The 26,217-nt window shown below is 37.5% G+C and overlaps 2 protein-coding genes across 2 annotated transcripts; both read right to left on the bottom strand.

Moving 5' to 3' along the window:
• Window positions 1-13,811: 13,811 nt before the first annotated feature.
• LOC134677850 (uncharacterized) lies at window positions 13,812-16,836 on the bottom strand. The gene is made up of 2 exons (XM_063536273.1): window positions 16,760-16,836; window positions 13,812-15,492 (listed from the first exon to the last, which is right to left on the bottom strand). Exons 1-2 carry the CDS (start codon window positions 16,776-16,778, stop codon window positions 13,832-13,834), a joined length of 1,680 nt encoding a protein of 559 aa, XP_063392343.1. The 5' UTR covers window positions 16,779-16,836; the 3' UTR covers window positions 13,812-13,831.
• Window positions 16,837-21,982: 5,146 nt separating this feature from the next.
• On the bottom strand, window positions 21,983-25,123 carry LOC134677956 (zinc finger protein 345-like). Its single transcript, XM_063536390.1, has 2 exons — window positions 24,821-25,123; window positions 21,983-23,716 (listed from the first exon to the last, which is right to left on the bottom strand). The coding sequence occupies exons 1-2, from the start codon at window positions 25,008-25,010 to the stop codon at window positions 22,335-22,337; spliced, it is 1,572 nt and encodes a 523-aa protein (XP_063392460.1). The 5' UTR covers window positions 25,011-25,123; the 3' UTR covers window positions 21,983-22,334.
• Window positions 25,124-26,217: the final 1,094 nt, after the last annotated feature.

Consider the following 26,217-nt stretch of genomic DNA (forward strand, 5'->3'; position numbering starts at 1 on the left):
CTAAAATAAGAGTATGATAAAACTAAAAAAAATATGCAAACTTCCACCGTAAAATTGGTTTGAACAAGATTTGGTAAGTAGTTTTTTCTTAATACGTCATAAACCGTAAACCGCAATTTTATTGTGTTACTTGCTGTTACGGAACCCTTCATGGGCGAGTCCGACTCGCACTTGGCCGCTTTTTTAGATTTACTGTATATTTTATTATGGAATATGAATTTAGATTTAGCGGCAAATTAAGGTGTGCACAAATATCCTTAAAAACTTAAATAGGTATCAATAGGTACTTAACGTATTGCATCATCTGATAAATATGAGCACCATGGCCGCTTCAATATATCTGATGATGGTGCTTGTACTAGGTACTTCATAATCTGAACCTGATACCTCGCCTTAGACATATGCAAGCGCATTAAGTCCGCTCGGCGCCTGTGTCAGCGAACACATGTTCCCTCACACAATACGACGCAAATGAGCCGCCATCTTGGAAATAAAACAAGTGTCGTCGCTACCATCTCCCTCTAGAACAGCCCAAACCCCTCGTCCTTTAAAAAGGACATACGGCCTTTAAGAATGAGTTGGGTTACGCGTCAACCGTGTGGGAAATGTTGTGGTTTAGTATGCGGGCGGAAAGGCTTTATTTGATATATAAATAATAAAAATAATATGCAGGTAATAATTATTTTATTACCCTCTGTAAGACCATGCAGGTTTGCCAAAGAAAAAAGACCGAAAAAAATATAAACCATTTTCCAGACTTTTGCCCTAGGTAAGGATCGCAAAGAATGCTCTGTAAGTATAGGTATTTTTGGCCGATATTCTTGAAAATATTCTGGACATATTCACCTCACTGTGAGTGATTCTATATAACATACATAATCAGCGAATATGTACACTGAGAGAAAAATCATCACGAATTAAAAAACAGTTCTGTACTGGGGGAAAAAATGAAGTTTTAGTAATAATATTATGGACGTTTCACTATTTCTGTAAAGTTTATTTATTTCTACAAACAGCTCAGTAATCCCAAATATAATGTCAACAAACAGATAATAGAAATTGCAAGAACTAATAGAAATTGCAAAAGTCAATTTGTTCCTATTAGTTAACTCTCCTTGTCCCCGGATTAAGTTTATTTTTGTAATTCTAAGTGTGTTTTGGTTGTACTTTTCTCTCAGTGTATGTTAGGTATACAGAACAACTTTCATATCCGAAATTATAAGAAAATGGTCATGCAAAATTACAACTCTCTAATACTAATGATCACTGAGCTAATCCAGGGACGGACAGACATGGCAAATAAGCAAACATGGTTAAAACGGTGTTTTAGGCCCACTGTTTAACTGAGGTAGTTGATAAGAAGTTATTATGTTAACGGCCTGGTAAAAGTCTTGGCAGTAAAAATGTAATATTCACGCGTATTCGGGAAACGAGATAATCACAAGATCTAGAGACGATATAGAGATCAACTAGATTTACATTAGATATCGACTAGATGTGACTTGGATATCTAAGTCATAACTTGTAGAAATCGTTCAAGAGGGCCTCCAGAATCGCGGAGACGTCAAATTTGACATATCTATCTTACAAATATCTTTAAATTATCCATATCGCAACTTGTTGAGACGTCTAGTAGAGATCTAATTCATTTTCAGAATCGAGCCGATTATCCACTAGTATTCGTCTAAAAACTCAGTTACCTTCTACTAGAATATTAGAACTTAGAAACTTCTTTACCAACCAACTTCTTTGCCTAAATGATAGTGTCCTATAGTTGACAACGAGAACCCTTAAATACGCATGAGGCATAAACTGTACAGTCGACTACAAAGACATGTATCCACTTCTTCACCTTAAAGACTGCATTGTAATAAAGTGAAGAAATGGGACATCTATTGCATATAGGGTTGCCAACTTTTTTTGGTGGAATATAGTATTTTCCAGAATAAAGCATCAAAAATATAGTACATTTCAAAAAAATATAGTACTTTTAGATAAAATACTAAACATGAGTGTAATATACGTTTAATCGGAAATATAGTATTTTACCGTACTATATATTTATCGAAAAGTATATAGTACAGAGAGCCAAAATATAGTACAATACTATATAATATAGTACGGTTGGTAACCCTAATTGCATATGGCATATTTTAGTAGTCTACTGTAGGGCTACCGCCAATACCGAAAATCGTCAATTGCGAGGATTTTCCTCTGTCACTCTCATTACGCCTTCATTGGAGTAAAAAGAAAGATCCCCGCAATTTGCGAGTTTCGGTTTTCGCGGTAGCCGCTCTGTACTCGCCTTCGCAACTATGAATCCACGGCTTCTGAGGGCCTACCGCGAACCACGTTCGAAATGTTGCCTCTTTATCGCACTTGTAAATTCGTACGTAAATGTGACAGGGAGGCAACACGTCGAACGTGGTTCGCGGTAGGCCTTCGTCGCGTCGCCAGAATCAATGAAATGACAATAACCTATTGTCAAAAGGGCTTCACTATTCAAATTGAACATGAATGGATTGAAAAATTACAGGATACGCAAAAAACACTATTGCAAATCCGTGTATAAAAACTGCTTTATGTTATTTTACATACGGTTTAAAGTGTGAAATTGTAAATGTACTTTAGTAGCGTATTCGGGTTTCGTAAAGACGTATTTAGAAATTATGCCGCCGAGTTAAGGTACCGTAAAATGGGGTGAGTAGGGTCAAAACTGAAACTCAAACCTCGATAACATTTTATTTTTACATATGAAAACTGAATGGTGTAGGTAGGTATATAATAAGTGTTCCGGACGTTTGTATTTTAGTTTTTATTTTAGTTTGGGTAGTTCCATTTCATAACTTTGACGATAAAGAGGAAAACCCACCTCACCCCGTAGTGCCTCGTATTTGGGGTGAAAGGGGTTTTCATACAAAGGTGATTTTGGAAGATTGTTGGATCAATTTTTTTTTATTATGCGTATTACTATAGCTCCATTTTAAATTGGAGCAGCAACCTTAACATCCCTTCTCACCCCCCCCCCCTCAAACCTACTCTCGCCATTCATAACCCACCTCTCCCCGAGAAACCTACTCACCCCGTTTTACGGTAACAATAAACCATGAATACCTACGTTTAGTAGCCTCAAAGAAGTAACTTCTTTATAACGTATTTTGTCATTTTACTGCCTAGAATGGCTAAATTATTTCCGAACCCTTTACAGCGTTCGTGGTCAACGGGTGACTGAGGGTGACCACGAACGCTGGAAAGGGTTCGAAACGTCGGGATGTACTTAGTATGAATTCAATATACGCGATATAATCCGTTTCAGTAGTTTTATTTCACGAGTAACCATCGCGGTAAAGACAATCTCATTAATATTTTCCTATATGTATTTCTTAAAATCAAAAATGTAACTTCGCTACCTACCTAAAATATCTATTTCATTTCTCTTAGTTTTTCAATTTCTTACCAGACTTAGTAAACCCGCAATTAAGGGTTATGCCACTTATTCTTAGGTTATGTCAGGGGTGCGAAATTCCTGACTTCGGTCAAACTCGGCTCCGCTCGGCTCAGCATTGCTCCGAGCAATTATTAGGGTTGGCACCAATTGACTTCCTTTTGCGTGCACGACCACAGATAAGATAATCACTTGATTTTTGACAACCCTAAATAGCTGAAAGGGATATCGTCATATATTAGAAAGGGCCAGCATTTTTCGACCCTGAACCGCTGTCAAACTTCGTTTTTGTAGGAAGTTTCCTTTCTGTACGGTAGTACTATTACTCCGACTCAATTCTGCGACCGTAGGTAGTCAGTTTTTTCTTAAAATTAAAAACATTTTCAATACGCTTAGTAAGAATTACTCGTAAATCATGTCCTACCTCTAAACATCGCATAAAACTGCCACATCACCACCGTTGACGGCAAAAACCTTATGTCCTTTTAAAAGGACATAATTTACAACCATGAATAGACCGACAATACATTCGTCGGCAATCGGCACTGACAGAAGTTGGGAGTCGCATTTGGTTAGGCCGAAGGTTGGGAGACAGGAAATGTGCCTTTTTGTTGCCCTTCTACTCCTTTAACCTCTTGTAAGTTCCACTGAAACTTCAAAGGTACCCGTGATAAATGCAATGATTCACTTTGACATGGATATAGGGTAAATTGACAATTTCTGGCCACTGTCTTATAACTGGCCACATTATACTACAAGGAATACTTATTTTAGTATAAGGTGGCCTGTTATTAAACGGTGGCCAGTAATTGACGATTTAACTTACCTATCTATGACATATAAATAACACTGGCACTGTTAAAATTTCTGTAGGCTTTTCTTGGTCTAACTTTAGTCACAGCAGGATGATAACTGTGCGACAACATTATTATTACGGCGATTAATACGTCGGATTACCTCGTAAAATGTGCTGTTTCAGGAGACTAAAAACGTCAGTTTTTTCTTAAAATTAAAAATATTTTCAATACGCTTAGTAAGAATAACTAGTAAATCATGTCCTACCTCTAAACATCGCATAAAACTGCCACATCACCACCGTTGACGGCAAAAACCTTATGTCCTTTTAAAAGGACATAATTTACAACCATGAATAGACCGACAATACATTCGTCGGCAATCGGCACTGACAGAAGGTGGGGGTCGTCCAGAAATCATGTGATCGTTTAGAGGGGGGGTGGGGGTAAGAAAAATATTACGGTTGCGTTAATATCACCAGGGGGGGGGGGCAAAATAAGCCAAATATGATCACATGATTTCTGGACGACCCCTTGGGCGTCGCATTTGGCCAGGCCGATGTCATATGACATTATTTTAGATGTGACAGGAAATGTTATGGGTGCCTTTTAGGTTGCCCTTTTTAGGGTTCCGTACATAAAGGGTAAAAAGGGTTCCTATTACTAAGACTCCGCTGTCCGTCCGTCTGTCACCAGGCTGTAATTCATGAACCTAGACAGTCGAAATTTTCACACATGATGTATTTCTGTTACAGCTACGAATACGAAAAACAAAATAAAATAAATATTTTAAGTGGGGCTCCCATACAACAAACGTGATTTTTTAACCTCTTGTTAGTAGTAGTAGTAAAAACTTTATAGCACAAAACAAGTACATAACACAGAGAGAATACATAAATGTCTACAAAAGCGAACTTATCCCGTTAAGGGATCTCTTCCAGCTAACCTTAAAGTAACCTAACCTTTAAGTTTAAGTTTGTATGAATAAGGACCCTGACCGAAATTTTAATCATCTTTCTGCGTTAAGGCACAGTATAAATAATAGTACTAGGTACAGAAGACTCACTCTCTAATAAAACGCGTCTGTCACGATCAGCACAGATATGGCCGCCAGGTGGCGACAGCACCACGCGCGGCTTATGGCAAACTCCAAAATTGGGGCCGAACGGATGTGCTTTTAGCTACCTGTAGCAAAGCGACGAAATCGCGGAGTGAGCCACGCCTTGTTAAGGGTAGGTACATAAGTACTTGTTTAAGCGTTGGCAGTTCCGATACACGTGAGTTGGTGAATGCGCCGGCGCATCCGGGTTGCTAGCGCCATAAATCACGCTATTAGCCACACTGCCGGCCTGGGGTACACTGAGGGCCTACCGCGAACCACGTTCGAAGTGTTGCCTCCCTATCACACTTACGTGCAAATTTACAAGTGCGACAGAGAGGCAACACGTCGAACGTGGTTCGCGGTAGGCCCGCTGGGTACCAGTCTTAAGTAGCTAACACACTACCGCACCGCACCAAGGTCATTGTGGGACGCACCCATAAGTAAAAGGGAGAAAGCGATATCTCTTTCTCCCTCTTACTTATGGGTGTGTCCCACAATGACCTTGGTGCGGTGCGATAGTGTGTTAGCTACTTTAAGCGGTATCCAGACGGGACTGATCAAATAGGTCGATTTGATCAGGAATGAAATTGGCTTCAATCTCCAATTTTAGATTTATGGTCATATTAGAGGCCTCTAAATTGATAAAATGCCCCAGAAAGAAACAATAAAAACATGTCAAGAACTTTTACAAACAGATACAGGAATTATATGATATTCCTTCTGCCTCTCTAATTAATATAATAACTTAAAGTATAATGCGCTTAAAAGCGAATATATGGTTTTTAAAGCCGGAACCAAGAGTTCATCGTATGTCCCTCCTATACTTCTTGATGGCTAGGAACTAAATAGAGTGAGCTCATTTTACTGGAGTCAGTTATGTAACGCTGCCATACATGACCCAAAAAATTTTTATTAAGCTATGAGCTTCACCACATCTGATATTTGAGTAATTCTAAGCATTTCTAGCCTGAAGTGGGGGGGAGGGTGGGATGCAAAGACGGCCGCCATCCGTCATCTTTAAAAAAAATCTACTCTGATCCTGGTGGGTACTAGGGCAAGTTTGGTATCATTTTCGTATAAACCAAAGACGTAGAATTCATTGCTGATATTTGTTTTTTCAATTTCATAGTAATTTTACGAGAAAAACGTAAAAAGGTGAAAAATTTGGTTGGAGGTTTTTGCTACGCGGAGCCGAAACTACAAAAGATATAAAGTTGAAATTTGCACACTAGATTACATTTATAAAGTGTACAAGAGATAAGAAGCGATTTTGAGAAATTCAACCCCTAAGGGGGTTAAAAAGGGGATGAAAGTTTGTATGGGGTTCAAGTTTTATTTTAAGCTAGGAATTTGAAACTTCGTAAAACGATATATTATTAAAATACAAGAAAACTAATTTCAGCGTTTTTGAAAATTCATCCCCTAAGGTGGTGAAAAAGGAGTTGAAAGTTTGTATGGATTACAAAAAAATTTTCGAACGCGGGACTTGAATCTTTGTATTTGGGGATATTATTAAAAGACAGGAAAAGTAATTTCAGCGTTTTGTAAAATTCATCCTCTAACAGGGTTAAAAAGGGGTTGAAAGTTTGAATCCATTACAAATCCGAGTAGACACACATTTCTTATTGCCTCCCAGGCTTGAAATGCTTAGAATTACTCAAGGAACATATGTGATGAAGCTCATAGCTTAATAAAATTTTTTTGGGTCAACTTTATAACTGCTTCCGCTATTTAAATACCTTGGGCATTTGGTTACCGAAGATCTGCGCGATGATGCAGACATCGAGAGGGAACGCAGAGCTTTAGCGATGAGAGCAAACATGATAGCGCGCAGGTTCAGCCGATGTACAGCCCAAGTAAAGATAACCTTATTTAAAGCGTACTGTACATCGCTGTACACCTGTAGCCTATGGACAAGATACACTCAGCGATCGTTAAACGCTCTGCGAGTCCAGTATAATGACGCTTTCAGGGTCCTGTTGCGGCTGCCGCGGCACTGTAGCGCGTCCGGAATGTTTGCGGACGCGAGAGTGGACGGTTTCCACGCCACGCTCCGCAAGCGTTGCGCCGCGATGCTAAGCAGGGTGCGTGACAGCCGCCACAGCCTCCTGGCTATAGTGGGTAACAGGTGGGACAGTGGCTTGCTAAAGCACTGGTCCTCCCTACATGTTAGTATTAATAATTGTAAATTTAATTTAATCTAATGTTATTTAAGAATGTTAATAGTAATTTCAAATTTAAATTGTATTTTAATTATGTGTAAGTTGTTTGTTAATTTTAATTTTTATCTTTAATTTAATTGTAATTTTAATATTATTTCATTTAAAATATGGACTGTCAACTGTCTGAAATAAATTATTATTTTTTTTTTTTTTTTATTATTTTAATATGTGATATATTTTAATATGGGTCATTCTCAAAAAATATGCCTGCGGTCTGATTGTCGTGACCCATACAAAATGTATGAAAAGAGTAGTGGCAATTAGAAGCAATTGCCGACATATTCTCAAAGAATGACCCATATTATTAATAATATTCGAAAAGTCCCAACAATAATCTTTTGAATGGATACTTGCTTCGAATTCTCATATAAGTTTCCAGAAACTTTCGAGAAAATTCTGCATTTTGTAAAATGATTTGCAACTTGCACATTGCTAGATTTAGACCAAGAAAAGTCTGCAGCGATTTTGATAGCCCGCCCAGTGTTAGTTATTTAAACGTCATAATTTCATAGAAGTTTGACGTTTAAAATAACACTTGCGTTGCGTGGCCTATCAATATCGCTGCAGACTTTTTTTGGTCTAACTCGATCCCTGTGCGCCCCAGGCCTCATCACAGACCGAGAACCATTGTAGTCGACGGAAGCGGCGGATTTTTTGTCCCCCTCTAGCCTTTGTCAGTTTTTGAGTAGCATGATGTATGTCTTCATCATTCACTGCCAACATAGTAATTCCCATGGGAAGCGGCTATTATTTACCTAACTACCTATAAATAATCCCAACTATATTATACATGGTGTGTCTGACCATAAGTCCTCCGCCGCGTCTCTCTGTTTTGTGTGTTCGTTCTACTCAAAAACTACTGAACGGATTTTCATGCGGTTTTCACCTATCAATAGAGTGATTCTCGGGGAAGGTTTAGGTATAATTTGTTAACCCGTGCGAAGCCGGGTCGGGTCGCTAGTGTAGTATACAGTGTGTGTCTGACCATGGGGCTTTAAATCCAGGGCTTGATTTTACTCGCTAAACTGAGCTACTTTTACCGACTGATAGTCAGTCGTATTCGAACAATGAGATACGTCTAATACTAGATATTGAAACGATATGGATTAGATATGTCAGTGTCAAACAAGTGTCAAAAGTGACGTTTCTGTTTGAAGAAATGTCAATTTTGACACTTGTTTGACACTGACATATCTAATCCATATCGTTTCAATATCTAGGATTTGACGTATCTCATTGTTCGAATACGGCTGATAAACTATATCCGCGTAGAATGATAATGATTGATAAAAGCTACCCTAGATCCTTTCCTGGGCCTCAAACTATCACCATACCAAATTTCATCTAAACCGGTTTAGGGATTTTAAGGGGTGAAGAGGTAACAGACAGTTTATTTATATGTTAAGTAGGTACGCCATAATTTAATAGAAGTTTGACGTTTAAAATAACACTACAAACTATATCTGTACTTACCTGAGGTCTGAGGTTCGAATTGGGGTTTGCACAACGGATCCAAAATGTATGATAAGATAAGATCCACGGATCCGGATCCAGATAATTTCATATATTTCGGATCCAGATTGCAAACCAAAGTTCGAATTAGCCTGTTTATCATGTCCAAAAGATTCTCCTAACGGCCATCGTACAAGGTCGAAATGACGTCCCGTGCCCACTAAATAATGCAAGTTTTTGCCGCGGCCCGCGGGCTAAGTGGCGGGAACACGGATTCGCGACAGGAGGCAAATTCGACGGTACAGCCATGTGACTTGTGAGATATGCCGATTTGATATATTAGGTTTTTCTCGAGGGATACATGGAAGGAATATACAGGAAAGGATTTTTAGAGAAAAAAATGATTTGCATTTTTTTTTTGGACAATTTTACACAGATCAACCTAGTCCCACAGTAAGCTCAATAAGGCTTGTCTTGTGGGTACTAGACGACGATATATATAATATACACATATATAATATAATTTTTATATACATAGAAAACATCCATAACTCAGGAACAAATATTTGTGATGAACACACAAATAAATGCCCTTACCAGGATTCGAACCCGGGACCTCCTGCTTCGTAGGCAGGGTCACTACCGGCTAGGCTAGGAGGCCGTTAATTTTGACCTCATACTGAGATTTTCTCGAGGGAATAGAGATAAAGCTTCTTAAAGAAAGTGGAGTGTTAAACGATAGCGGGGCACACTTTTAAATGTATTTTTTTTTTAATTTATACACGTTTTATTCAAGAGCAAATGCGATGAAAAAATCACACTGAGTATAGGTACTACATAATTAATTTGCGAAGCGAGACTCCAAAATAAGCCTTAAAAAGTTAAAGTTGGATAGATAGAAGGCATTTCTAATTTTTATTTAAAAAAAAACGAAAACATTTCTTATATTAAATTGTCAAAATAAAACAAGTTTGCCCGCTCTCGTCAGTCTAAGCCTGCAATGTGTTTGATAGGACAGAGTGTGGAAGTGTTATCTTATCATAAAGATCAAACTATGAAATTATGACGTTTAAATAACACTGTGCTATAAAACACGCTGCAAAGTTATCTTAGATGGACTCTATCCATTTTGAGTCCCATATTTTTTCATCAATAAATAATACAAATACTGGCAATACAAAGGCACGGAAGTAGGGGATCGTCTTACAAATGTATGTTATTGTACTTAGTGTCAATAACGCCCCGGTGTATAATGATACCGGGTACAACATTGCCGGCCGAGACAATGTAGGCGTCTGCATTTGAATTGAGTATACTATTGTATTGTATTGTGAATTTTGATGACCGGTACGTATGCCCAGTTATAGATCAGTTCATTATCATTAAGGTACTTACAAGCGACCGATTAATACAATAAATAGGTATTGGAAATGAATTAAAATCTTATAACCAACGATAACACCTATTTTATAAACTTAGATCAATCTAACTCCTGCATTGCATGCAATGACAATGTATGGAAATGTCATAATTAATGTCAAATTACTATGAAAATATGACGTTAATAATGACACTTTTCATTTTTTTCTATTCTTCTTCTTCTTCCTCGCGTTATCCCGGCATTTTGCCACGGCTTGACAACTAATCCCATGATTTGACTAGTTTTTACGAAAGCGACTGCCATCTGACCTTCCAACGGGAAAACTAGGCCTTATTGGGATTAGTCCGGTTTCCTCACGATGTTTTCCTTCACCGAAAAGCAACTGGCAAACATCAAATGATATTTCGTACATAAGTTCCGAAAAACTCATTGGTACGAGCCGAACTGTTCTGCTCCGCACCAAATACCAACACACAAACAAACCAACATTCCCAAATAAGCACCAAAACTGTGCTGTCGAACAAATTGTACTAACACGACGCTCCGCCATTTTGTATTTCGAATTTTTAATTACTTGCTTTTTGCCACCGGCCGCCATGATTGGTCGAGCTGCTTTCGTCGGCGTTTTTGCTCCGTGCTTCGTCGAACAGAATTAAATGGGTAAATTTAATTTAAAATGTTTTAATTTGAGGGTTGATTGTCTGGGAACATTGACTGGATCGAATAGTTTCGTAGAACGGAGAGAGGGGCTATGCGACGTGTGTTTTGGATAGTTTCAAATGTGTTCATTAGCAATATATACCTATGTCGCAGCCAACTGGTTCAAGTAGCCAGCTAATTAGTTGGCTGAACAACCAGCCAAGTATAGTCAGACCGTAAAAGTCTCCAGCGATTTTGATAGCCCACGCAGTGCAAGTGTAATTTTAAACGCCAAACTTCTATGAAATTATGACGTATACATAACACTTACGCTGCGTGGACTATCAAATCCGCTGCAGACTTTGTTTGGTGCGACTATAATTGATCACCAATGCCGAAATCAGCGGCATCACATCAGCCGGAATGTATGACACGGCCAACATTTCACAAACGGCCCGGTCTAACGTGTGTCTCCTTTACAATAAGTATTACTCATAGATCTACAATGTACAACATTGCCTGTCAAATATCAAAATTATGTCAAATGTCGCACCATACAAAGTCTGCAGCGGATTTGATAGCCCACGCAGTGTAAGTGTTAATTATACGTCATAATTTCATAGAAGTTTGACGTTTAAAATGACACTTGCACTGCGTGGGCTATCAAAATCGCTGCAGACTTTTTACGGTCTAACTATATAGATTTTTTTTATGTGGTGGACACATGTGACTGACAGATAGGAGGATAATTAGGAAACATCACACTCACACTCGTAGAATTAAGTATGACACAGCCAAAAATCTTTCCAAACTTATTCGACTTCATGAATGGCTCTAATTCGGTTCGCACCTGCGATTTTGGAATCGTCAGCCGACGTGAGTCGTGACTAATCGATATCAATGACACGTGTGATAGATTGGTAGCGTTTCGTGATTCTTAGGGTTCTTTGTAATGATATGAATGATCCATTTTAACTATGACTAAGTACATAGGGGATCTCTGTTTTGACATTTTGCTGGGACATCAGTCAGCCGCGACCACGACCAGTGAAACCTGTGTCGAAACGTCGCGCGTCGGTAAATCAAGGTAATTGAATAAAATTCGCGTTACACCCGTCTATAAATGTGAATTAATATACATAGTGGCTGTCCAAAAATTACGTCATCGATTTTTGACGATTTTTGACCCCCCCCCCCCCATATCATCCAAAAATCATGCTTCGAATGACCCCGTTTCCTCCTACATCATGCTACCATCATCCGATGTCCAGAAACCCCCCCTAATTTGAAATGACGTAATTTAAAATAGCCCCATATAACCAATGTCTAAATGGTGGTCCCACACTGGCTGTTATCCAGAACGCGCAATAAAATGCGCGTTTTTCCAGAGAACCTAGCTAGATCAAATTTTCTCCCCCAACAACCCTCATATAGGAAATGTTATCGAGCCGTTACCGAGATCCCCGAAATATATCACTACACCTTATGCCAGCTACATACGTAACGATAAATCGTTGCGATAAAACTGTGCAGTCCGACTGTGCAGATAAATCGAACCGTGTGTATGACAAATCGTTACGAATATCGACAACGATTTCGAAATCGTTGCGTTAAAACTGTGCAGTCCGACTGTGCAGATAAATCGAACCGTGTGTATGACAAATCGTTACGATAATCGACAACGATTTGTCATACACACGGTTCGATTTATCTGCACAGTCGGACTGCACAGTTTTATCGCAACGATTTATCGTTACGTATGTAGCCGGTATTATAAAACAAAGTCCACGCCGGGTCTGTCTGTTTGTGCATAATTATGTAAACGGAGTTTTATGCGGTTTTCACCTATCTTTTTCTACCTAAACCCATTTATTCTGCCTGCTACTTTTTCTTGTACGGTGGGCCGATAAAGGATAAAACGGTGCACCGAAATAGTTATACGGAACTCTACTGAGTGCATAGGAATCCCGATGTGTCATTCATCATTAATCAGCACTGACGGCCGGTGCGGGTTCGAATCCCGCTGGGGCACTTGAAAAAACCCAATGTCCTTTAAACAGCCTATTTCCTTTCAACACAGTTCGAATTTACACCTTAATTACTTAGCTTTAAGTATCTTTTTGAACGAAGGCTATTGGAAATTTGTGATACCGAATTTCTATTGTATGTTTAGCTATTTTAAACTAAAAGAGTGTAACTTTACTTTAGTTTAAAAGATGATATGACCTTTTCTTCTGAATGAGTCTTAGGTAAGCGCTTTTAGGTATGTCAAGTGAGCCCGACTCCGAATTGACACTTTTAGGAGGAAGTTACATCTGTCGGTTAGGTGACTGGTTTTAATCGGTTGAATCAAATCGCATTTATACAGTGCCCCGGCAGCGCATGGGTTAACAAATTACACACCTAAACCTTCCTCAAGAATCACTCTATTGATAAGTGAAAACCGCATGAATATCCGTTCAGTCGTTTTTGAGTTTATCGCGAACATACATACAGATTTACGTGACGCGGCGGGGGACTTTGTTTTATAATATGTACTCGCGACCCACCCCGATTTCGCACGGGTTAACAAATATACCTAAACCTTCCTCAAGAATCACTCTATTGATAGGTGAAAACCGCATGAAAATCCGTTTAGTAGTTTTTGAGTTTATCGCAAACATACCTACAGCCATACGCGAAGCGGCGAGCGACATTCCGGGACTTTGGTCGGATTGCTCTAACCAAAGAACTACGGTTGACTTTAAGAAAACACCAGTAAGATCTCACATTTAAATATCACAATTATATTTTGTACTAATAATAGACCACTGGGGAGTCACTCTCTGTTACATTTTCTACCACTTGCGATAAATTTCCCACTATAACTGTTGTAGGTTTCTCAGTAAACTCTGTATATGTCGTTCTTGTCACATTTACTGTATGCGTATATTCACTGATATTAAAAGGCCTTAAAATGTTAGTTTTTCTTGCACTTACTTTTTCATTAAATTCCAGGGCGTTTTTTGTGTGTCCTTTCCATTGTTTTCTTATATGATCATGATTAATTATATTATGCTTTTTCTTAATTCTCTTGTATGGTACAACAGGTCCTAGTCTTAATCTTATTTTTATGCTATTTGGATTCAAACGATTTACCTGTCGTGTGGTAACTGTAATAATACTTTTCCGCAACGCAATGTCACCGTTACAAGTTCGAAATATTTCACACATTTTATCCTTATATACTTTTTGTAGATTTCCCAATTCTATACCGATTGCAACGTCTATGTCTTCTTTAATAGTTAAACGAAGTTTCGGTTTCAATTTCTTCAGTTTCATAGATAGGGAAGCGTAAATTAACTCTTTACTATTTTCTACTGTTCTATCGATGATGGTTTTAAGACCATCAGCTCTTTTAGAACGGTTATCCAAAATTTCGTTTAGTTTTTCTAATTCTTTTGAAAACATTTCCTTTATCTTTTCTCGTGCGTGAGCTAAAGTACGTTCTAAGACATGTTTAAAAGATTCTTTCTTATATTCAATTTCTCTTTCATACATCTCAATATAGTTCTTGAACACTTCAGTATATGTTTCGTTTAATTGGTTATAGAAATCAGCTAAGAAATCTAATAGTTCTGCCGAACATATAAGAAGCTTAACTCCAATGCACGTATCATCTTTATCAAGTACATTTTCTTGTTTAAAAGTCGGAGAGTTCATTCTTAATACTTTATCAGACGAATCACATTCAATCTCATACGTGTTTTGCAGTTTTGTGTAATCTTCATGAACATCAAAAACGAACTGTCTTAACTGTGTAAGGAACACAAATGCTTCTTTTCGAATTGTATCATTATGATTTGTAGTATCAGCGGGCATCGAGTATTGACTTACTACTTTATCCCATTTTTCTTTTAAATGTTTCAATATTTTATCCGTCCGTGCGTTATTGGGAATAACTATAGAAGGTTGTCTTTCGCGTGAATTCCCTCTTCTCATGTAATTTCCTTCTGCCTTCTTCAAATCGCAATCATTCACGTTCAATTCAGTTTCAATCTGATCTAAAGCTTCAATAACAATATGTTTAGTTTCTTCCGATATAGGTTCAACCTTTAAATGCTTTTCTATTTCGCTCCTCAGTTTCTTATATTTCTGGTTTGGGGTATCCACCTGTCCTGTTTTGCTTTCCATCTTTCCATTTTCGTGAAATTCTATTTTTCCTTTTCTGTCATATACTTTTTCATCGTCAAGTATAGGCTTCAATTCGTTTATTTTCTTACGTATTGATTCTTCAATGTCTGTATCCTTAGACGAAGACCTTCGGATGTCTTTGATTTTATCATAATTATTAGAATTATTATGAATACCTTCGTATTTTATAAGTACTTTTTTTAATACATCAGGAACGTTACCATATGTCTGCTTTGACTGAGTTACGCCGAAAGATGCTGCCAAAATGGTAGTTATAATTACAGCTGAAACAAGAATATTGGTACTTGAATATTGTATCCTTAATTTGACTCGCGTTATCACATTTTTCACAAAAATTACAAAATTCCACATTACCACAATTCATTGTGAAACATTTAATTATTTCATTCGATAGAGTTTTTTTCTCTTTGTGCGTAATTCGTTAGCAAGTTATTAAGCAACATACGAATATTTAAGTAAAAGCAATATATTTTGCGATTCCATATTTGATTAAGTCAGAAATTATTCAAAAACAGCAAATAATAATCCCTTGCTTCACAATCAAATGGTTGACCCTATAGTTGACCAGGCACCAGTAGTTGATCAGTAGGTAAAAAAATGCATGCTAAAAATTTTCTATCTTTGTCACACTCACTGATATGGTCAACCATTGGTCCTAACTGGTCAACTACTGATGCATCCACCCTAGTAGTAACTTAATAAACAAATGAAAATCGAACCAATTAGTAAAGGAAAACAAAGGAATGATTCCTTTCAAAACAGTACCTAAAGTTACCTCAACGATTTAAGATAGTTCTCCGATAGGGCCTAATAAGTAATAACCTACATATACTCTAGCAAACCACCATACTAGAGTTAGACCAAGAAAAGTCTGCAGCGATTTTGATAGCCCACGCAGTGCAAGTGTTATTTATACGTCATCATTTCATAAACGTTTTACTTTAAAAAAAACTCTTGCACTGCGTCGGCTAACAAAATCACTGCAGTTTTTTCTTGGTCTAACTCTAAGAATAATTGGCAGTCCATATAAATAACACTTGCACTAGTTGCACTGCGTGGACTAGGTACCAAAATCGATGCAGACTCTTCTTGGTCTAACTCTACTAGTATTAAGACCGTGGGACACCAAAGGGTAACTACCATACCCTCATCATCATCATCATCATCTCAGCCATAAGACGTCCACTGCTGAACATAGGCCTCCCCCTTGGACCTCCATTCGTACCGGTTGGAAGCGACCCGCATCCAGCGTCTTCCGGCGGCCTTAACAAGGTCGTCTGTCCATCTTGTGGGTGGACGTCGTACGCTGCGCTTGCTAGTCCGTGGTCTCCACTCGAGCACTTTTCGACCCCATCGGCCATCTTCTCTGCGCGCAATGTGGCCTGCCCATTGCCACTTCAGCTTGCTAATCCGGTGGGCTATGTCGGTGACTTTAGTTCGTCTACGGATCTCCTCGTGAACCCATACCCTACCATGAATAAATTCTAAAGAAAAAAAAAATACAGCCGATATTATAACAGATATTCTTACCTCGACTAGTCTTAGACATATTGAGTTTTCAAAAACATTTCGTCACCTTTTATTGTCCAGCTTGTTACAGATTTTTATAACTTCATTCGGTGTAGTTTCAATAAAGTTTTATTGCAAATTTAATGTAGGTACCTACATATATATTTTATTTCCCTGTAAGTGCGAAAACGTAAACATTGTAACCTTCGAAAGAATAACAATATTAGTACACAGGATTGCTAAAAATAACTGCATTCCCGTTTACCATGGGACCAACCCCGAAACCGCTTAAAAAAATTACCCTCCCGTAGATAATGGACCAGCTCCCCTCCCCCCCTGCCAAGGACTTTCTCATTTCAAACATAATCATACTGTCTTTGTCTTACACTAGTACTGGCACCCAATTAAAAAGATGAGTATAGTTCTATTCTTTTTTACTATATATAAAAAAATTCGAAATTACTGAACAAATTATTTTTTTTCTATTTCATTAGTTATAAAAGTGCGTGAAACGAAAAAATATCAACTGTCACTTGGCACTGTCATGTGTCATGCGTCAGCGCAATACCTCCCGGTCAAATTTCAACTGAATTCGTTTAATCATAACGAAAACAAACGAAAATTGCTAGCGTGCTGATTTATGTGATGGCCAATTTGCCGCGGATGTAAACTAAAGTTGCTTAAGATGTCGCTCGAAGAAGCCCGAATAAAGGAAGAGGAAATAAGTGTTAAGAAGGAGCCAGATTGGGACCCCGTAATACTTAAGGACTGCAAAAAGGAGTCCCCACTTGGAGACGAGAGTGTGAGAGCGTCCGACGAGCTATATGCTGACCACTTGGTGAAAAATGAGCTCGTGCTCGGTCCTGAGTTATTTCAACGGTCTGACAGTGCCTACGCAGCCCGAAGTAAGTCCAAAATTGTTGATTTATAGATGAGCCGAATATGGAGTTTGACAAATACGAATATTCGGTTCAAATCTGGCCAAATTCGGTTCATCTATTATGAAGCCAATGGTCCCCGGTTCTAATATCGGTAAGGGCATTTATTTGAGTGATTAACACAGATATTTGTTCATAAATTATGGATGTTTTCTGTGTATTTAAGTATTTGTATATTGTTGTCTGAGTACCCACAAAACAAGTTTTCTTGAGCTTACCGTGGGACTTATTGTTAGTCAATTTGTGTAAGAATGTCCCTATAATATAATATTTATTATTATTCTAATAGCCCATTCGAAAAAGTTTTAGTTACCTATATCAGCAGCTAAAGATTACACTTCTTAGGCAATTCCCTAAATATATGGGTCAAAAAATTTAGGAGAGTCTTACATTTTACGGTATCTCAATCAGGCAAAAAAATTGTGTAGTAAGTACAGCTACAATAAATTTAAACTGATCTGCGCTGCACTCTGGCAGTCTGTGCAGGCCTTTACTAATATTTTTACATATTGTAATGTTTATTGATCATCTAGTCTAGTATACATACAATGTTTTTCATGGAAATCTACATTTCTGGATTTGGCATGGCAGTTTGTGAGGAATATATTGAATATTTTTTTTTTAATTTTAACAGATTACTTAAGGTTATTTGTTGATTACAATGATTACTAAAAACGCAATCAAAGAATATTCTATATATGTTGGGTACATGATAGTCTTAATTCATAATATCCCAACTTCATCATATGGCAAGTTAGTTTCTTATAATGTGTGTAAGGCAAACCAAACCAAACATATACCTAATAATGTAATTGTTTCTTTTTCAGATAACCTTGACCCGTCTCTGTTGAAAAGTTGCAAGAAGGAACCAGACTTGGAGTCTCAATGCAACCAGATGCAACGACAACCACAGCTGCGAGACTGTTTCGTAAGACTTGAGCGAATCCCAATATCAAAAATTCAGCTCGCCAGACACAAATATAGAAAACATGACGGTAAATCAGGAATAAAATGCAACCAAATTTCACCTGCAACTAGTAAGATTTATAATTGCAATACTTGTGGTGTAATATTCTCAGTGAAAAGGTTATTTAACAAACACATACGAGAACACTTAAAGCCTTATAAGTGTAAAGTATGTCACTTCATATTTGCAGACGAAACGCATTTAAGAAGGCATTCGTTGTTGCATATTGTTGAAAAGAAAAGCAAAACTTGCAGTAATTGTAATGAACAATTTGCATCAAGATCGACATTGATCAAACACATTCGGAAACATTTGGAAGAAACAACTTGTCAAATATGCAACAAGAAGTTTTCAAGCACATATACCCTGGATGTACATAAGCTTATACACGCCGGTGAGATACCATACACCTGTGATATATGTGGACAGTGTTTCACATACAAATCTTCCTTGGTTGCTCACATACAAATGCATGATGAATCACAAGAAAAAAAATTCTCATGTGATGTATGTAATAAACGGTTTCCTTGTGAGGCACCTCTACTTGCTCATAAAAGGTCTCATACTGGTGAAAAACCATACTCCTGTGAAATATGTGGAAGAAAGTTCAGTGCTACAAACAATTTAAAGAAGCACAAACTTACTCATACAGCTAATATGAAGGAGCGACGTTTTTGTGTGATATATGTAAAAAAAGGTTCATCCGTAGAGATAATCTAATCAACCACAAACGGATTCACACAGGAGAAAAGCCTTTTGTTTGCGAAATATGTCAAAAGGATTTCAGATACAAGGAAAGTCTAATGTACCACTTACGAACGCATTCTTCTGCGAATCCAAATGAAAATCTAAAGCCTCACAGCTGCGAAATATGTGGAGACAAGTTTAGAATTAAATCGCATTTAACAAGACATCAGCTGATCCATAGTGGAGAGAAACCATTTCATTGTGAAATATGTACAACATCCTTCAGACACAAATCAACTTTAACCTGTCATATGAGAATACACACTGGTGAGAAGCCATACAAATGCGCAGTGTGCGCACAACGGTTCACATCAAGTAGTCATTATAACAAGCATAAGAGAGATGCACATAAGTAACATAAAGTTTATCTTATAGGCATATATAATACGCATAAGCGAGGTGTGCAAAAATAAAAGACACGACGACGACAACATTAAGATTTGAAATTTAAAAAATAAGAGCGTTTTAGACAGGCAAATACTTTGTCCACACAGAAGCGGCGCAACAGTATCATCTATCATCAGTTAAACTATCCGTCTATTTATTCCATGATTGTATTTTTTGTTAAATATATCACTCATGTTACATTATATGCTCCATGCTAGTGCACCAAGAAAACAATTTTTTTTTGTTTACTTGTTTGAATGTAGTTGTAGGAGATTGGGTGCTTAATGTAATAAATAGTAAACGACACAATAAATTGTACAAAATGAAAATGTATTTTTATTTAATAAGGTTTTCACAACTAATTGTATTAGTTATAAATTTAAGGCAGTATGCTACCTTACCCTAAATTAGCTAGGACAAATCAACGCAAAACCGTTGTAAGTGATGTAACTAGGATACAGAGCAAGTTGTTTTAAAGTCATGTTATTAACAGGCAAACCAAACATGCGCTGGGAGGAAGACATGAAAAGAATTGCTGGTCCAAATTGGAAAAAAATAGCACAAGACCGTGAAAAATGGACATCTTTGGAAGAGGCCTTCACCTAACGGGTTCCTACAAATTAAATCAACAAAAATATATTAACAAACTTATGTATAACAAAAGGAAATAAAAGGCTTTTTATTTTATTTTATTTTTTATTATTTATTTATTAACAGTATTTTTAATTACTTTCAGAATTATATTCATTATTGTACCCAAAAATTTACAAAAGTTTGCTTTCTATCATAGATGATAGGATCCTAAAGATGTGCTATACGCAATGCGACACTATGATTGGTCGAATTTATAATGTTGCCCACCATAATCCATACTAAATTTACGGTGGGGAATAAAAAAACGTGAGACTGACAAGGGCAAACATTAATAGCGCTTTCGCTGGTACTCCTACTGAAAGATACATAAGACTACCCCGTTCTGTCATTTCCCCGCACCCCTCAAGCCTGATCCAGTTATATACTAGATTCATGTTTTCTATGTATTACCGTACCTATTTGTTTTTTCCGAGCTACGATCATAGCCTCTAGCCGCCCAGACAACAAAACTTGCCAAAGCAATTGCAATTTTGATTTGTCAAAATTAAGATTTAAATTAGAATGGAACGGGAGACCTTTTTATAGGCCTCTGGGCGGCTTGAGGATAACGTAGATGGTATGATGGTCGCGACATTATGGCTAGTAGACACATCAATAGTCACTCTAATGGTAACATTCCATTTCTGACCGCAGCTGCATGACTCGTACTGAACGCGCCGCTGTTATTGCCAATTTCCATAGTAAATGAACAGTATTGCAGCTGTCGTTGGAAATGGACTGTCACCTTTACACTTAGGGCCAGTTGCACCAACCACACCCAACAGACTGATTAACATCACTCAACAGAGTATTAAGAAAATTCCAATACAATAAAATTTAGCGAACGCTTTAACGGTGTCAGACGGTTTGGTGCAACCGACCCTTAGGGTCGGTTGCACCAAACTGTTCGTATCGTTAAAGAGTTCGCTAAATTTTTATGTATGGAAAGTTTCATAGTATAGCGCCGGGGCGCGCCGGCTGACGTTGATCAGTCTGTCAAATGTGGTTGGTGCAACTGGCCCTTAGTCTGGTCGTGCGTTACATCCATAATGATAAGCAATACAATATAGGTCATATGACCTATACTAACTATGCTGCTAAAATTGCTTAGTATAGTTCGTAGGTTTCTAATAGAGCCCGAGCTAATCCTATTGTCTATTGTTACGTAAAACCGCTCGTGCCATGTGCCACAACCACCTGCATAAAAAGTACAGTACTTCGGTTACTGAGTGCCGGCGCGTCGAACACTACAGAACCAGTTTAAAATGACAAATGTGTCAACGAGATGCGTAACAAAGGCGCGATATCGGAGAGCGCACCTACACTGGTTTTTTGAGCGTCGGACTAGCCCGCGCTCAGGTGCCAAATAGAATAATTATGACCCTTTTTGCAGGTAAGTAGCACGTGCGGTTTTACTTAACAATAGACAATAGGATTAGCCGCCGGGCTCTATTACAACTAACTATATAAGTAAGTATACTAAGCAACTTTTACTGTGGGTCCTTTTTATACGAAATAATAGTGCTATACTATTTATACAATTTGAAAAATAACCAGAACATGAAATGGGGGCCAAATGAAAACTTTTTGCCATGCATGTCACGCTACTGTATTTTTTTTAATATAGAGAGAAACTAGAATAGACCCCAACTCTCATATCGTTCAATATCAAGTAACAAGCGAAACTTGTCGAAATTGTTTGCAATGAACACTTTATTTCGTATAAAACCTCGACTGATATTAGAATAGAGGTCAAATCAATTGCTTTGTTTTTCAGAGTGGATCGAAATTTGAAATGTTATTATAAAATCAATACTGATGTTGTAATTATTTAATATTAACATATTTAGAGATGAGAAATTTGTCCTAACAAAAGAGTTTGTCTTTATGCTGGGTTTGCGGTTTCTAGATCACAATCATTATGTTACTTATGTGCTTGTCGCTTATGCTGATTCCAGTTGCTACTTGTGGCGAATCGTTTTTTACACACTGCGCATTTGTACGGCTTCTCACCAGTGTGTGTTCTCATATGACAGGTTAACGTTGATTCGTGTCTGAAGCACTTTTTACATATTTCACAACTATGTGGTTTCTCTCCAGTATGAATCAGCTGATGTCTTGTTAAATGTGATTTCATTCTAAACTTGTTTCCACATATTTCGCAGCTGTGAGGCTTTTTAGTTTCACCTTGACTAAAATGTGGTTTCTTCCCACTATGAAATAGGCGATGATGGCTTAATAAATAACGTTTGCACTTGAACGCCTTTTCGCAAATATCGCACGCGAATAGCTTTTCGCTAATATCGCACGCGAATAGCTTTTCGCTGGTGTGAGTAAGTATATGCAGAGTTAATTCCCCTTTACTAAAATACTTTTTGGTACACATATTGCAAGGAAAAGGTCGGTCCTTCAAATGCGTTGACAAATGCTTGATTATACTTTTCTTGGTGGTACACTTTTTCTCACATATATCACATTGGAATGTTTCTTCTCTGTTGTGAATATTTTTATGATTGTCGAAGGTCGAAGCATATAAAAACTTTTTGCCACACTTGTCACATGCATAAATATCCTTTTTAGTGTGTGTCAGCTTATGTCTGCATAAATTGGAGTGAGATAAAAACTTATTTTCGCATATTTCGCAGGAGTATAGAATCTGACCATTGTGTTGTCGAATATCAATAGCTAATGCGTTCTTGTATCTGAAATGCGTATTACATATTTCACAGTGATACGGTTTCTCTCCGCTATGTATTAGCCTATGTCTGATCAAACTAGATTTCCACGTGAACTTTCTACAACATACATCACAAGACAAATGCTTTTTTTCGTGTCTTTTTAAAGCTTTCTGCGTTGTAAAGTTTTTGTTACACACTTTGCAAGAGAAACGCAGTTCTGTGTGTACTAACTCATGTATTCTTAAACACTTACGTGTTGAAAACTTTCTTTTACATATATCGCAAGCGTAAGGTTTGTTATGTATACGCAAATGATGGAGAAATGGCTTTCTTTTCATGAATGTTTTGTTGCATGTATCGCAAATGTACATTTTGGACTTACTCACTTCCTTATTAATGTTATTTGTGTACTTTCTTGATTTATTATCATCGTTAGCATGGGAAAGCCTTGAGTCTTTTGCATATTCAGATATGTTGCCATTATCGAGGGATGAAAGCGGTATGCGTTCGAGTCGCACAACACAGTCTTGTAGTTCAAATTGTTTGAGACACATTGAAACCTGACTTGGCTCATTCTTGGAAGATTTTTCCGGGAACGATTCTCTTCTTCCTTCCAATGCTAGGGCAACTGAAATGGGACAATTATAATAGACATTAAATCACATAAGTAAATACACTTGAAAAATAAAAGTTAAAAATTAAATTAAATATGTATATTTTAAAATGTACCTGAAACAGATCCTTAATAGAATATTGATTTAATTAAGTACAGTTTCTTGATTTTGTGCCCTATTTTCCAGTGAAAGAGTGAGGTTTTCCAATACAAGTAACTTTATAATTGACTTAATGGAAGATTCCTCTCATTTTATAACAACTAGCTAGATTGCTCTGAAACTATGAAACTATGCACTTACAATATGATAAGGTAAGTCTATAAACTTAAATAAATGTCATATACTAAGAAAAAGTGACCAAGGCCTCCAGTGCCCCAGGCTGGAATCGAACCAGCATCCTCTGCTATCGCGGCAGGTGCCTGTGCCATTCGGCCACCAGGCCACAGCGGCATAGGTTGAATTCTTCCAAGAATATGCACTTCCTGCTGAAGGCTTATGGCACCCCCTGGCCATCCCTGAGGTAGAACAGTATGATTCAACCCTCTAACTGGATCATCTCAGGTGATACCGAGCTAGCGAGTGAGATGGCGCTGACAATCAGTACTATTAGAAGTATCTCAAAGAACAAAAAAACTTTACTCATCGTTTTCCTTTGGGTGCTAGCACAAAGATGGTATTATTCTCTCTATGTTTGAAATGAGACATTCCTTTGACAAACTAATCGCTCGGAGCAATGCTGAGCCGAACGGAGCCGAGTTCGACCGAAGTCAGAAGTGTCTCCCCACTGATTCTGGCCAGTAACGCGTTTACGAATAACATCATAATATATAGTATATTATTTATTCATATATATGGTACAAAAACAAGTCAAAAAACAATAAATAAAAATAACTTAAATATATAGTTCGTTTTTTTTAGCATTAGAAAGAACTCCACAGAAGCAAGCCTGCAGTTTTTATCAGGCTCTTTAATTCTTAATACGTATTGAATTATCTAATGTAGCATGGTCAATACATATAATTTACTTCAAATGATTACCGCTAAAAGTGCCAGATTTGGAACGACATGCTTACTTCTGCGAAGTTCTTAAGTAAAAAAAATGGACTATATATACATACCTTGTGCCGCATGTGCTTTATCGGGAGGGAACATCACCTCCGGGCCGAGCACGAGCTCGCCCTTCACCTGGTGGTCGGCATATAGCTCATGTCGCGCCGCATCCTCGTCAGTACAGGGTTCCTCTTTACAGTACACATCCTCGAGTAACTCTTCATATTCATACTCTTCCTTCACATGCACCTGAGACATGTTGCACTCGTATTTCTATCAACAAGTGGGTGTTGGTTACTGGTAACTCAGTAACCCTTTGCAACGCAACACCGGTAAAGACAGAAAAAATCGGAAAAATTAACATGTGTTTGTGGTTTGGTATATAAACAATACAACAATGCAAAACGCTGTGAAACATGAAATATTTGACAGTGACATTTAATATATTTTCGTTTCACGCAGTTTCTGTAATGGGCTCCACGGAATTGGCATATTTAAATACGAAATATTTAATATAAAAATTTGAGCTTTACTTTTTGTCTTACGTTTACATTTACGTTTTTTCCTTCATTTCATCTGCTATGTTGCGTGCCTTGCCAATCTGTTATCTGTTTTTCGCTATTTTTCACTAACGTTGGTACAATGTCAGATATATGGCAATGTCATGTGACTCATGTCTTTAACGGTATTTCTAGTTGAATCCAAGAGTAAATATACAAAAATAAGACATTATTTTCTCAATTTAATTTTTATAACCGGCGATGACAATGACTGTAGAGCCCATTACAACAACTGCGTGAAACGAAAAATTAAATGTCACTGTCAATGTCAATGCCAAACAAATGCATAGACATAATATATATATAGACGGTGTCTCAGCGAGCTGTCACTGTTGCCACTTTGGTTTAGTGTACGATTAACAATGAGGCCCACGTTGCTGTAGCCATGTCGATAAAGTCATATCGATAAACTATCGACATTTCTTGCAATTTTAATTTTACTTCAAAGGCTTAACGATACCTAAAATGACCAAAAACGCTTTTATTCTTTATTGTGGTTATCAGATCAAAATTTTATAGTCACGCCCCAGCAGGGAACCAAGGGAAAGTTCAGATATTTAATTAAAATACATAAATACCTCCTAAAATAGGTGTTCCGCAATAATTGAATTATATTATTATATTATAATATATTCATTATCCATTAGCATTTCAATTATGTTTATGTTTAACAAAGATATTGAAGCTTCAATTAATCGCTATTTCGTTCCGCTGTGTAGCGTTTATCGATATATAACATGATTAAAATCGACTTTTGACATCCCTAAAAGAGCACACATATACGCTTTTACGCACACATACACAGCCTGGGCGCATCAAGAAAGGCAACACTTGATTTGAAGTCCACCTTGTCAACAGTGTGGTTGTCCTTTTTTGATAAACGGCATTTTAAAAGAGCGAGGAGA

The sequence above is a fragment of the Cydia fagiglandana genome, chromosome 27 (assembly GCF_963556715.1).
Source record: "Cydia fagiglandana chromosome 27, ilCydFagi1.1, whole genome shotgun sequence".
In the NCBI taxonomy this organism is placed as follows: Eukaryota; Metazoa; Arthropoda; class Insecta; order Lepidoptera; family Tortricidae; genus Cydia; species Cydia fagiglandana.

Bases quoted from the DNA above. Each gene is read 5' to 3' on its own strand.
- LOC134677956 (XM_063536390.1), bottom strand. From the start codon at position 25,010: ATGTCTCAGGTGCATGTGAAGGAAGAGTATGAATATGAAGAGTTACTC. The intron at 23,717-24,820 runs GTATGTATATAT...GTCCCATTTCAG, and splicing joins TAAAGCACATGCGGCACAAG to TTGCCCTAGCATTGGAAGGA.